This window comes from Excalfactoria chinensis, chromosome 3, assembly GCF_039878825.1.
Source record: "Excalfactoria chinensis isolate bCotChi1 chromosome 3, bCotChi1.hap2, whole genome shotgun sequence".
NCBI classification, from domain to species: Eukaryota; Metazoa; Chordata; class Aves; order Galliformes; family Phasianidae; genus Excalfactoria; species Excalfactoria chinensis.
In genome coordinates, this window is record NC_092827.1 from 62,585,992 (window position 1) to 62,601,194 (window position 15,203).

The 15,203-nt window shown below is 40.3% G+C and overlaps 1 protein-coding gene across 1 annotated transcript in view; it reads right to left on the reverse strand.

The window, feature by feature from the left end:
* Window positions 1–15,203, reverse strand: part of AGPAT4 (1-acylglycerol-3-phosphate O-acyltransferase 4) — a 68,535-nt gene that overhangs the window by 24,325 nt on the left and 29,007 nt on the right. The window contains exon 3 of the mRNA XM_072333245.1: window positions 5,582–5,751. Within this exon, the coding sequence (XP_072189346.1) occupies window positions 5,582–5,751 (170 nt within the window). The remainder of the gene's footprint in view (window positions 1–5,581; window positions 5,752–15,203) is intronic.

The following is a 15,203-nucleotide window of genomic DNA, read 5'->3' on the forward strand; positions in this document are numbered from 1 at the left end:
TTCAATGCACATGAAAAGGAATTACATCACCTGATGCTGCTTTGTGCACCTCACCTACCCCAGAAGTAGAAGGAAGGCTGACGGCACAGAAGCATTTGGCAAAAGGAAGCTCTGCAGTCACTAGACTGGTAGCTCTTCTGTGGGAGTAACATATTAGGCCGGGCCCTCAGGAGCTCTCATCAATTTTACAATAGCAACAGCTACAGCCTGCTCTGTTTCAGCTGTCTACATGCATAAATACAACAGGAAGAACACAGATGTGGTTCATTTCTGCCTCCAATTTTCCTTTTACCAAAGAGCTTTGGAAAATACGTGACAGTCACCTCTAACCCTTATATTCAGCTCACTCAGTAGAACAAATGGAGTAAATTGTCACTTCTTTATGATATGTACATTGCCTTCATGAAGGAATTTAAACATTTCCACTGCTCGGAGCGGTGTAATTCCAACAGACATCTTATGAAATCACTGCTGGACAGGAACAGCTTATCTATGGTCACAGCATTTTAACACAGGTTAATTTCTTTTCACTAAGTTAGTTTGGATAGAAATAGCTGCAAAATTCTCCTTGTATGCCAATGTCACCTACAAAATTTAAGGGTCATTTAAAATATGTTCATACAGCTTTGCTGAACTACATCTCCACCCTCAGTTATTCAGCAACTTTTAATCACAGAGTGCAACAAAAAGCCTGAAATCTACTTGCAAGCTGAGGATGTCTAACAAAATTTGTTCTACAGTTTCAAAACAAATTTACTGTAGCTGCAAGACAGTAGCAGCCGGCAATTCATGTCGTAAATTATTTTCTCTATGGGCTGCCCTCACTGCTGACATACTTTTGATAATTGTTTGCTCTATTTTTGAAATACAGCACTCTTTCAAATTATAGTATTAGGTCACAAAGATGGGAAGATGTATTTCTTTAGGGGGAGGGGAGGACCCACGCTTTTTTCCATGTGGGAAAGATAACAGGAATATTTTAAGTGGATGTATGCCCAAGTACATGCTAAGATGCTGTACTAAATGCAAACAATAATGTGTTTATGCAGACAATCATATAACTTCTATTAATATAGTCAAATGTACAAACGACTGTTAAAAACCTATCAACCATGCTCAGTTTCTCCAACAGCAAGCTTCAATATAAATAACTTTTATTCAAAATTTGGTTTTCCTGGCATATGGAACAAACAACTAGGGTTAAAAATGACTACACAGACTGAGAAATACCTGTATTCAATGGAAAAATGAATGAGTAGATTTAGCTTTAAACTCAAGGTATTTTTTGCTGGTGAAAATATCATCTCAGGAAAAGAGTTACTAAAATCACTGAAAAGGTAATTTGGCACTGCTTGTTTACATCAAGCAATGAATCAGAAGAGCCCAGTTTACCCTGGCAGGGAGTATACCAGTATGTTTTCAGTGGAAGACCTGAATAACATCTTACACAGAATGTGACTTTGTCTTCTAGGCTTTATGAAGTTTGCTTCCTTCTCCTAATTTCCAGCAACCACCAGTAGTCTTCTACAGGTTGGTGCTGCTAACACACGCTAGTAGCTTCAGCTGCACAGAACCTAACTGCAAGCAGCAAGATAATCTGTTGCTTAAAATAACTTGCAAGAGAAAAAGCAAGCACAGAATTGCTTCTTGATGTGGTTTTTGTTTTCACCTCTCTAAATGAATAGGCCTCTGGCTCTTACTCAGAACTGTCAAACCAGCACCTCCTAGCGCTTTGAATGGGTGCTCCAAGAGTATCATATTAAATAAAGTAATTAAAAAGTAAAATAAATGTGGTTTTGTTTGTTTTTTACCCTGTTCCATCCCAAACATACATGCATACGTGTGTTCTTAGTGACTCCTTTGTCTCTTTTTGACAGGTTTTCTTCTGTAGACAAAAATCTTTCATGAAAGTAGAGAACCTCATGCCATCTCGGCATAAGTATCAAATAATGACAAGAAGACAGTATCACAAACCACAGTACAAACCACAGTATCACCAGCATACAGTAGACTAAGATCCCTCCACCAAAAAACTTCCCCTCTCCTCATCTCCTTGAAAAAGTGATAAAAAAACCAAAAACAAACAGAATCAAAACCATAGTAACAGAATATTATAAATCTGATGGGACTGCATCAATTTAGCCATAAAGACAGAAGAGAAAGTCAGTATGAAGAAGAGAGATGAAAAGAGAAGAACAATGCACAGACTGAACACCTCTTGCAAAAAAGACCAGCAGGGATAGTTGTCATTGCATTTAAAAATAAATAAAATAAAATAAAATAAAAATAAATAATAAACAATAAGTACAGAAAAAGGTAAATATATTTTTTTTTTCTGCTGCCAGGAAAGACTAGGAAGTTTTAAGGAGTTTAGTTTTCCTTTATTATGAGCAAAACCACCACCACCACAAAGAAAACCCAAATCAAGGAACAAACAATGAGAATTTATTGGTTTCATTTAACACAAGTTCAAGGTGTAAAAGAGAATCTGAACACACGCTTGCAATATTGTTAACAGCACAGTCATTGTGTACCACAGCTGTAACATACAGCAGTGCATTACAATATCACCATTCTCTCTGCCTTCTGAAGCTAAACACAATCAGTCCCACTCCCTTGGCCACGATTTGTCTTCATCTTCTTTCTCTCCATCCTCCCCAGCCACCCCTCCATTTTTTCATAGAATTAGGTATGACATGAGACAGAAGGTGTGCCTGAAACACCATGTACCACGCAGACAAGTACAGAAACTGATATGGGAGGTGTCATACACAAACTTTCAACAGCAGGGGACACAACACTGGCTTAGTGAGATGTAGGTAGATGCTTAAAAAGCCTACAAAGACACTTTGCAGAGTATTAAACTAAACCACGTTAAATAGAAAGCCACACTGACTCACAAAGTCCCTGAGCCACACATTGCCAAAGGCTAGGACAATCCTTAGAAATCTCTCTGTATACTTGCCTTGTTCTTGCAACTCTTTCCTGAACATCTGCCTCTTGCTTCTGTTAGAAGACAGGGCAAGACTAGCCGCCAGCATAATGGCTCTTACATTCTTAATTGTGCTGTCACAATAAATCCTGCAGTTTTGAGCCCTGTAAGCTGGTGTAAGGCAGCATGAAGTCACATCAAGATACACCCCTCATCCCTAGTCATCCATTCACTCCTGTGCTGCACCAAACCAAGTACCGAGAAGCCAATGCAGTAAATACATTTAGAAAACTAACTCAGAATGAAAATTGGGGTGGGGAGGTGCTAGTTTTGCACCTGTTTGGTTTGAATCTAGCTTATGATGAACCTTGACTGGTTACCCCTACAGGGAAACATACTGCTTCCCTGTGTCAAGACATCTACGCAAATAAGAGCACGTGGGAATAATTTCCTCCTGGAACATTTTCTGGGAAGTAAAACCACAGTACATTAATCAAGACTGAAATAGTTTAAAAAATAATTACAAAATGATATATCAGCTCCTAAAAGAATTCTAAGATTAGCAAAGATACAAATTGAATAATAACTCAGCATTTAAAGACAGGAAGAACTATTTTCAGTTAATGCAGCACAGTAATTGTGCAACAGTTCATACAGTGGTTTTCCTATGTGTAGGTAGCAATATACAAAATTAAAACATAATCCTGATTATCCTGGGAAAACTATTAAAAAACATCACTAAAACTAATGAAATTCAATCTAACCAGAAAGCACCAACATAAAACAAAAGACCTTTGACCTTGTAGGCCCTTACTGGTTTGTACAGAAACAATCCTTTAATGGCACTTTCTGAAGAAGGTCCCGAACATCTACAATAGCTTTATCTACAGAACTGCAGTCACTGGGGTAGTCAGTTTAATTTTGTAAGCCTAAAGCACCACTGTATAACAAGCACCACTGAATAATGAGGGAGAACACTTTTAGTATACATGTCTGCTGTGAACAGGTTTCCCTACATCTACTGTTATCTTTGATGATATTCTCAAGCTCTGAGCTTGAGCCCTGGACATGATGGTAGAATTGTTCTACAGTAACCTGAAGTCAACAGCCATGTCAGTGATAAGTAGGACCTTTTAATGTGTGTGTTCTGTGGTTTTGTTTTGTTTTTGGTTTGTTTGCTTTAAAGCAGACCTCTTTAAAGCAGACTATGATTTGAAAGGGGCCAAAGTGGTGCCTAAACATACAGAAAATGCAAAGCACTCAAAGGAAAGGCTAAGAGAAGAACAGCTCAAAGAAGTGACATTCACATAAACCAAGTTCAGGACTTTTGACAACAGCCAGTAGCAAAGTTGGAAGATGCTATAGAAGACTGCCAAAATGAGGCATTAGTCTGCTTTCTCAGGAGAGTGAAACAGTTTTCTAAATCCACTGTAGGTAGAAATTATCATTACCATCACAGAATTAAGATAAACTGGCTAAAGAGAGGTCCTAGAATCATCTCCATGACCTGACAGGTGAAACAAGAAAAACTGAAAACAAAGGTGCACATACTCCTAGCCTCACATAATACTATATTCAGTTGTTGATAATTAATCATTCACTCTTTATTAGTTATCACTTGGTTACTGCTTTCATATCAGATGGCAGCTCTTTCATTCTAGAGACAAAAGAGTGTGCATGATTTAAGTTCTAGTTGTGTGTTGGTTGGATTTGCAAAATGATTCTAAAGGGAAACAAATTCTACAGTTTACTGGGAGAGAATCATAGAGCAGCTCACCTTTCTGCAGCACAAACAAATAGGTACGTAGCAAGTGCACAGAAACAAAAGTAAAACCTTCACAGGTTAAAAATCTTCATCAGTTTTAACTGCAATACTTATAAAAATTTCTATGATCATCCAAGAAATCTTGGTCCTCAAGTACTTCCACTGCACTGATTTAAGTTCATCTTGCTTAGTGTGCATAAGAGCTGAATGAATTTGAACAGATATAATACCTTCTTGTCCCAGTCTGGGCTGGGATAAAATTAGTTTTCTTCATAGTAGCTGGTATGGTGCTGTGCTTTCGAGTTAGGATGTTTCAATTCTTGCAGAGCAGTGCTTACACTGTGTCAAGGGCTTTCCAGCTCCTCATCTCATACTGCCCTGCCAGTGAGGAGCCTAGGCATGCAAAAAAAGCTCAGAGTGGACAATCAGGACAGCCAACTAAAACTGATCAGAAGGTGCTGTATTCAGCAACATAGGCTAGACAAAATAAAAAGGATAGTGGGAACATGTCGTGATTTGGGGAATGGCAGTTGTCTTCCCAAGAAAGTATTACAAGTAATAAGACCTGTGTGCATGGAAGTAGCTGAACACCCACCTGCTGACAGAAAGTAGTGAATAAATCCCTTCTTTTGCTTTACTTGTGTATATATCTTCTGCTTTACCTAGTAATCTGTGTTCACCTCCACCCACAAGTTCTTGCAGTTTTATCTTTCTGATTCTAACCCCACCCCACTGTGAGGGGTGTGAGTGAACAGCTGTGTGGTACTGCATTGCCTGCTGGGGTTAAGCCACAACAATTACAAATAAACCAAACATTTTACTGGTGTGTTTTTTCCCCACATCCGAGAAGAGGAAGCTCATTTAAAATGCTAATCAAAACTTACCCCCAGGACTCCAAATCTTTCACAGAAATTCCAGCCACAGAGAAAGTCAATTTCAAAGTTGTGATTTAGGATTACGATGGCATTCTCCTTCCCATACTTGTGGTAACTCTCTGGATCAGTGTAGAGGGTGCAGTCAGTGCCCGACCACCATTCCAGTAACATTACCATCTCTAAAATAAAGAATTTAAAAAAATAAATGAAGGTACAAACTAAATGCAAAGTCACAAATCAGTACTGTATTGAATAACACCAGTTGCCTCAACAGCACATGGTAAAAAGAAAGGGAACAGGAGGGAGCAGGAGAGAAAAGGGAAGTAGGGAGGTAGCATGGCAGTACAAGGAATTTTCCACAGTGACACTGAGAAAATGAGTTTCAATTATTTGAAAACTACAAATTTAATATTAAACATTGTATTATCAAAATACATGTAAAATTAGCATTTATGGTTTACAGTACTACCAAAAAAAAAAAAAAATTTAAAAAAATCACATGAAGATCAAAACAAGCTTGCAGAAGGAATAAACAGGCCTATTTCTCCTGCACACAGGTTTCTGTACTCCTAGGAGTTCTGTACACAAAACTTCTGTGAAGCACTGACAGCAACCAGGACCTCAATCCATGTCAGGATCATTTGGCTCCAGGCAAGGTAGACTCAAACTGCAGTGCTTTCAGAAAGTCTTTTTTGTAGTGTAGGTGATAGTACAGTCAATAACTGCATTTTGTACTCAGTCTGACTGCTCATGCCAGTAGCCCACTGACAGTCCCAAACAAAGAGCCAGAGGTGGCAAACCCACAGCATTTTTCCTTTTCAAAGCATACCCAGAGAAGGCACTGGTCCTCCAACTTAGCCAGAAAAACTTATCCATTTCAAAGGGGACTATTGTCTCAGGTGCCCTGCACATGTAGCAGACTTCAGCATCTACCTAACAGAAGAGCTGCTGCCTGGGAAAGTTCCTTCCAAGGCAATGTACCCATCCCAAACAATGGGGAGAAAACATTGGTACCAGCTTTGGCTACACTGCGTCAGGACTAAATCCTCCAATCCTGAAAGCCTCTGTGTTGTTCAAGGTGACCAGAACTAGGGCCTAGATTCAAATGCTATCACAGTAAATTGAAAGGTTGCATTTTAACTTGACAGCTGGAATCAACAACCTGGACATGCATCCATGAATGGTACCTATAAGCACCTAGTTCAGTGGAATTGTGTCCAGTTCTGAGCTCCCCAGTACAAAAAAGACAGGGATCTCTTGGAAAGAGTCCAGCGGAGGCCACAAAGATGGTGAAGGGCCTGGAACATCTCCCCTACGAGGAGAGACTAAGTGAACTGGGTCCTTGAGAAAAGAAAGCTGAGAGGGAACTTGATCCAGGTTTATAAATACCTGAGGTGTGGGAGCCATAGTGGTGAGGCTGGTCTGTTTTCAGTAGTGCGTGTGGACAGGACTAGGGGGTAATGGGCTGAATCTTCAGCATAGGAAGCTCTGCACGAATGTGTGCAAGAACTTCTTTATGGTGAGGGTGACGGAGCACTGGAACAGGCTGCCCATGGAGGTGGTGGAGTCTCCTTCTCTGGAGATATTCAAGACCCGCCTGGACGCCTACCTGTGCGACGTGGTGTAGGGAGCCTGCTTTGGCAGGGGGGTTGGACTCCATGATCTCTAGAGGTTCCTTCCAACCCCTACAATTCTGTGATTCTGTGAATTTCCTGGTTCTAAGGTTTTGCTCTGTCACAACCTTATTTTATTCAGCTGATGGTGAATTTTATTTTCCCTCCTTCACTCTAGTACTTTTCAAGTTACTTTAAAATGCCCAGAGCTTACATGAAACTGGCAGTACCAAACTCTGATAAAAGAAGCAGCCCTGACACATCAGAGCCTTTCTAAAGCCACCCAGAATCAGATATTGAAACAGATACAGGATAATGTTCACATTGAAGCTAGCTCACTTTGCTCCCCAGTCTCCTCTGCCATACAAACATCTGTCCCAACATAAACCCTGTGATAGGTTGGGCTGCCCAGAGCCAACCAGCAGGACCCAGAACACCAGCCTTCAGTGGGCACTGAGGCACAGGGTCAATCCTCTCAGTTCCTCTGAACTTTCAAAAATCAGTTAACTTTGTCCATGTAAGTGTAACCATGAGCATCCCTCCAGACTGCTTCACCCTTCTGCTTTTTAAGTATTCCATGTAAAACAACTCTGATTTGGCCTAAAGTGAGACTGGTGTCCCAATGCCACCATTGTTCAGTCACATTTAATTGTCCAAGACACCTTGAAAATGAACCTTCAGCATTTAGAAAAGTTTTCTAAATAGAAGTGGCATCTAAAATAATGAATTGAGTGGCAAGCAGGTAAAAAGCAGCAACTGTGATTCAATTATAAGAAAACAAACAGAAGATATTCTAGAAATGGTACAATTAGAGACTAGAAAGTAGCTTGGACATCTGTAATCAAGTCTGCTGCACATACACCTTATGCATCATCCTTTTAATTTGTCAGAAGTAGCAGTTGTATGTTTCACTACAGCAGATGCACTCTGTGATTGGCACGAGTGTATCAATCATTCATGGCAAAGCCAATAGCTCAGACAGGATGCAGAACTGCCATCCCCAGGGCAAAGATAAGGTGTTGGCTGGCAAAGTGTGCAGAGCCAAAGGGAGTAATCAGTATGAAATACATCTGTACATCTTTCCCTGATAAAACAGTTAAGCAAAAGGAGTGAACAGGGGTGCGGAAAAAGCCTGCAACAAGAAAATCAGAGTTAAATGCCTCAAAACTGCTCTGGATTAGAGTTCAGATTTATTCCAAAAACTTTAAGAAACAGATACTAGGATAATGAAAGATAGGATAGTGAAAGTAGTTTAAAACAAAGCTCTATTTAAAAGCTGGAGAGCCATTCCTCAGCAACCTCCTAGTGACTATCACACAGGTTCTACCTTCCTATTCGCTTATCCTATCATCGAGCACAGGCAAGAATTATGCTTCATGTTTGCTTCACTTGTAACTACAAGCCTGACAACTGGACTTGTGAATTTAACCTTTGTTTAGGAAAGTTTCTCTGGTTTGGAGCAAGAAGCTTGGAGAGCTTTATCCCAATGGAAAAGGAAATTAAAAAAGCAGTGGCTTTCCTTGAGGAACCCATGTCCTGAGAAGATGTAAAGGATGATAAAAGACATGTTTGCTTCATGTCAAAGCTATCACAATACTCCATCAAAGCAAAGGCCTCATGAGAGGCACTGCTCTTTGCTCAAAGAAAAGCACCCTTTTCCTATGGTATATGTCTCTGCTGGAAAGATGAGACATCTAAGATGCTCTTCTGGCTTCAGGTAAATCCCCGAGCACCACACATCCTCATTCACCTCAGAGAAGATCAAAAGCAGGTCAGTCTTTGAACAACTTTTGAAATCCTTTCTGTTTAGATCCCCCACTGGCCTCAACGAGCAAATGAAAACAGAGAACAGTCAGGAACAAGTTTTTTGCATGTTCAATCATCTTTAGCTCAATTAATTGCACAAAGCTTTTAGGTGACATTGTGCTGTACAGTGAAAAACAGGCACTAGTGACATGAATGAATTTTATCTAGCAGTGTTAAAACAGGCTAATAGACAATCTCTATTCAAATATTATCTTAACATGATATAAATACACTCATGGTACAGACAGGTGACTGACTGATCAGCCCCCTGTTTATTTCTGATCAGAGCAAGTATAAGGGAACTATTTGGTCATGGCTTGAACTGGTAATTCAGCACCTGGTGAGGGGTGTGGCTGGCCTAGGGAGCACAGGCAGATTGTTTGCACCTGTGTCTCCCTGTGACCAGAAGGGGCAACACAGAGTGGAGCCACCCTGGAGTTGTGTAAGAGCCAGACTCTGAAAGGAGTGCATCTCTTGGACCCAGGATGCTTCATAGCCAGAGAAACCCTTCACCAGTTGCCCACACACAGGGAAACGGAATAATTTAAAAAACACTTGTAAACATTTACAGAATCTACAATCACATTTTAGGGCAAAACACCGAGAAGGAAGGAAGCAACAGCTAGCTTCTTATTTGTCTGTTGCTTAGCTAGCAGCATCAGCTATAAGAGAACAAATGACTGCCAGACAGGATTTTATCTTCTTTCATCTTTAATGCCATTAAGTCTATTGCCTAAAACAAACAAACAAACAAACAAAAAAAGAGATGGTGACTATGAGGACACTCTTGAAGAAAAAGCCAACTTTACCTGAGGGGGGAAAGACATACATCTTCAAAGTCATTCCCTTTCAAGTGCTTCTTTATTATTTAGTTTTTCCCAGCAATTTGAACAAAATGAATAATGTAGCAGACATCTCACTGTACAGGTATGCCATATGCATAGAGCTGTTCAGACTTTCAGTCTCAAGTACATTTCAAAGAAGCACAGACAAATACAATTCTGTACATACTTTTGATTCTGTAGGCTTCACGTGACCAGGATCTGTGTTTGAATTAAGTACCACAGAAGCGTGTCCCTATTCCTCACCTCACTTGCCTGTTTCTCACTGATGCATCCCTGCAGTTGCTGCAGGAATACAAAGCAGAAACTGAATGCTTTTGTAAATAACATCTTACAGCCTTTCAGTTATTAACACTGATTTTTTCTTTAACCTTTCCACTTATTCTTTTCCCTTCTCCCCTCATCCCTTCTCTTTATGGCTCTCAGCAATGTAATGTCAGTTTGCAGTACCCTTGCATCATGCCACCAGCTTACACCCAGGATCTGCCACAGAAATTTATTACCTAGAAACTCCCTGTGGTAGCTCAACAGCACAAGGTCACTCATATGCACTGCTGCCAACTCCACAGAGCAGACCATCAGTTAAAGCCTTCTTTTCCATGTATACCAGCCAGACAATGCAACTAAACATCAGTTTGCATAGGAAAAAAACTTAAAATACAATTCTTGCTCCCAACCAGGGCTGGTCCAATATTTCTAGAGTAAATCTTTTCCCTACCCCTTTTTTGAGAGGTTTTAGAGTTTGAATTTCACAACTGGGCTGGTCAACTTGCATTCGCTCACATCATAGGAGTTCTCAACTTACAAACCAACTCCTCCACTGACACTTCCACACAATTCTTGCACAGGAGAAAAAAAATATGAAATCTCTCATATCTGCTTGGAAGGGAACATTCCCACAGTAAGCTACAACCAGCTAGCTTCAGGAGGGACTGACTGTAAGGAGAAAGCATGCTTTCAGATCTCTAACACTGATCCCTTGTCTCCCTGAGGATGTCTAGCTCTTCTACCCTGAAAGGAAAAAAAAGAAACCACCACAAAACTACACCCTGCTACAGATAATGGCATCTACCCTTTGTGAGGTTAGACTGCTTCCTGCCCCTTTGGTACCACAATCCGATCTGCCTCACCAGCTGCACTTCAACAACAAACAACTGACAAGAGAACATCATGGATGCTAACGAGCTACTTGAAAAACACTTATGGGAAACACACAAAGAATTTACTGAGATGTTATTTTCCATCTTAAAGTTTTGAGAGAATGAGTCATTAAAACAGCTACCATTATTCTTCTAACCTTGCATGACTCCCCTTAATAAATTTCTTTAGCTGGACTAGAGGTTTGAAACCCTTGATGATACCTACCATCTCAACTGCAAAGCTACCAAGGAGCTTCACAAAAAACTTCAGGTACTGACAAGTCCACAGCTCCTGGCACAGGCTATTCCAGTGCTTCACTGCATCATCTAGCCTCACTTATTTTTTATTATTCCCTGCAGCAAGTAATTATAAAGAAAAAACTGAAGACCAGCATTCTCCTCTAAGCTTACACTGATTAGGTACAGGAATAACTAGAGCTCAGAGCTGGAACATTACTGAATGTCTAGTAGACGATGTATTATAAAAACCTTACACATTTTCTGTCTGGCATTGCCTTCTCCATTCTGTTCCAAGCAGACTCTCATTTTCTGCTCTGCAGGGGACAGTACTGGAGCAACAGTGATATATAATGGAGAAATCTGGCCCACTCCATAACAGAGATTCTGGTTTTCAATCAGTACAAAACTGTTTAAGAAGAACATTTTAAGCAGAAGAGGAAACCATAACTCACACATCTTTTGCCTTAGTCCCTTGCCCACCCCCAGTTACCCTATCAGGTGATGCAATCATTTTTACCTTTGGACTTGTTTTTAGCAAAAGGGTGGAGAGTGATAGCAGAGAATCACACACACAAATCTAAAGCAACGACAAAAACAAAAAAACCCCCTCTCTCTATTGGCTGCAGGTCTGCTTTTGGAGATTTCTGCCCCACTCCCTGTGGGAGATCCTGTCAGCAACTCCCTTGAATAACATTTCAAAGACTTGCATGGCTGTGCTTTTAGGGCCAGAAATCACCAACAAAGGAATCCAGAAATGATTATTTAATTCCCCACCCACTAGAGTAAATTATTGGATGTGCTTTCAAGGCAAAAGATAAATGCAGTCCAGTCCTTTCATATATTCAAGCAGAGAGACTCATTTCAGCATTTGCTTGCAGGAAGTTCCTTTAATGTAGTTTTCTTCACCAATCTTATATTCCAGCAAAGACTGTGTGCTTTTTGATTATTATTTTTTTGCCACAAGTAACCGAGGTCAGTATAGTATGTGATGATCAAAGGAGTTAGTACCAACCAACATGTGGAAAACAACATGCAGCTTGGAAGTTTCCATGACACCAACATCTGCTTCGTATAGACATGAAACCAGGCAGTCACATCTCTTGTGGATGTGGTTTTATATTGTCCAAAATACTGGCTTTCTAACATTGAACATCGGAACACCACCACAGAAGAACTGCTTAGTAAGTCAGAAATGGTAGCAAGCCACTCACTACAAGTCTCTGAGCAAAAGGAACATCAACAGTCTTATTTCAACATTTTCTTTTAAGTAACTTCCTGTTTGATTTAACACACTGAAGATATTTTTTTCTTTTTCCTAGTATTTACTACCTTTAAGCCAGCATATCTTAAATTTAAGAGACATGTTCCCACTTAGCTGCTTTTAGCAAATGTTTTCACTGTTAAGACTTGTACAACATGACCATCACATTTAAAACAATGTCACTGCTCAGCTCTTTGCTGGAATAAGTTATCACCAGAAGGGAGGTGACAGCTCAAAGCAAAGCCGCAAGGCTACCAAACCCAGCTTACAAGTAACCCCAAACAGTACACTGGGAAGAAGTCTGGTCTTGTACAGGATGGTTCACTAAGAAGAAAAAACATAAATCTGTCCTAAGCACACATGCTATCTAAACAAACAAACAAAAACAATACACACAACTTTGTGACTTATTGATAACTATGCCAAAGGTGATGAGAGATACAAAAATGAAAATGACATGTGAGTTGAAAGCCCAACTCCAAATGTTGATCTTGGCCCAAAGATCTGCTGCTGCTCACTGGAATCTGGAAAGAAGTCAAAAGACCTTCTTACTGTCTTTATGCCAGTCTTCTGTTCAGAACAGACTCCACAAGAACTTGTCTTTATGAGAGATAACAGGGAGCAGTCACCTCAAGTGCTTCCCAGAAAGCAAGAACTCCACATCAAACTTTCAAATACATTGGAGAGAAATGCCTAGAAGCTCAAGTCAGAATTAAAGCTGATGAGTTGTAAAGAGGAACACTGTTTCTCTCAAAGAAAGCCGAGCTTATGATATGCCAAAAACATTCAGAAGATAGCTGGAAATTATGATTATGAAGTTACAGTTTTTGTCACCTCCATGATTCCTGCATACCACTAATGTCTCTGTTCCATTGATGATTCCCCCTCTTCCTCTGTCTTCCTTCCCAGATCCACAGATACCAACCCTCCTTCTCCTTTAACGCAGGCTAGTGGGTGAACAGAGAAATTAAATTCAAATAGAGGACAGCTGACCAAAAGTTAACCTGAAGGTTGCAGTTCTCTTCTGAACTTCAAGAAGGATTTCTGCATGCAAATTCCTTCCAGTTTCTCAGGTACGACAAATGGTTCTAACAAGAAAGACTACTTTTGACTGCAAAGCTGCATCATTTATATTATCCATTTTGCTTACTCCCAGTTGTGTTCAGCCAGTTCAGTCAATTAGGAAAATAAATAAATAAATAAAAGAGAGAGAGGAAAAAAAAAAAACAACACAGGAAAAAACACCAGATACGCTGCAGCCTACTGTTATCCGTGCAAATACAATATGCCAAAGCATCTTCTCTTCTCTTGCTCAGGTCATTCCCTTGGGTTCTCTGTAGCACAAGCTAACAATTCCTATGAAAGGGGGCAAGACTTCACAATTAATTTGTGTAAAATCATAGAATGGCCTGGGTTGAAAAGGACTACAATGATCACGTAGTTTCAACCCCCCTGCTATGTGCAGGGTCGCCAACCACAAGACCAGGCTGCCCAGAGCCACATCCAGCCTGGCCTTGAATGCCTCCAGGGATGGGGTATCCACAACCTCCTTGGGCAACCTGTTCCAGTGCATCACCACCCTCTGGGTGAAAAGGTTCCTCCTAATATCTAACCAAAACTCCCCTGTCTCAGTTTAAAAACATTTCCCCTTGTCCTACCACTGTCCACCCTTGTAAACAGCTGTTCCTCCTCCTGTTTATACACTCTCTTCAAGTATTGAAAGGCCACAATGAGGTCCCCCCAGAGCCTTCCCTAAGATAATCAAGACCAGTTCCCTCAACTTTTCTTCATAGGAGAGGTGTTCCAGCTCTCTGATCATCAAATCCCCAGGACCCGCTTTGACCGCTCTCCACAACTTATCAGAAGCAGGTTTATATGACATTGTCTGATAATTCTCATTCTACAAACAAGAGAGACACCAAATCTAATACATCCAGGCTATACTGAGCCATTCATAGGGTATGGTAAAAGAAACTGCCATTAAATCAAAGAGAAACTGAACAGTAGTACATTGCTGTAAAGGAGAACCATGCTAAAAAGTGCAAATATCTGTTTTTTTTTACTCAATCTGGGTAAAGAAGGATCTCCATGAAACATTTCTGACATGGGATACTGAAGTATCCAATGCAAATTAATAAATTTTATCAGTGATATAAAATCAGAACACACTTTACAAATCAGATAACTTTGAGAGGCAAGGTAATAGAAATGGCATTAATTTTGATAGCACAAGCCTTGCAGAACTAATAAAACTGAAACGATGCAGGACAGAGGGATCTGGGAACATCAGCTTATATTCTGGCCTACTCTTATTATGCAGCTCTAAGAAGGAAAAAAAGATGTCATTAGAATGTTCTTTCCTGGAGAAAAAAGGAATGGCTCATTGCAATAGTGAGATCATCTCTGGGCCAGCACATCACTCACAGACATTCATGCTCAGGAAATAAAACCTGTAACAAAGCAGATGTAGACCAGGGCTACCAGGGTAACAGGAAACCAGAACAGCTTGGCTCACTTTAGCTATCAAAACACATGCAGAAAGAGGATTGGGTTGCTCTCACAAATATCACTTAAGGACAATGGGAGGTTAGCAGTGGGGAAAGAGCAATTTAAGCTAAATACCATTGACACAAGAATAGCTGTGTAAAGTGACTGGAAGCACAGATATTCTCAAGCTTCTTCTAGTTCCTTTAACAGATATTCCTATTTCCTATCAGTAGAAAAGAAGCA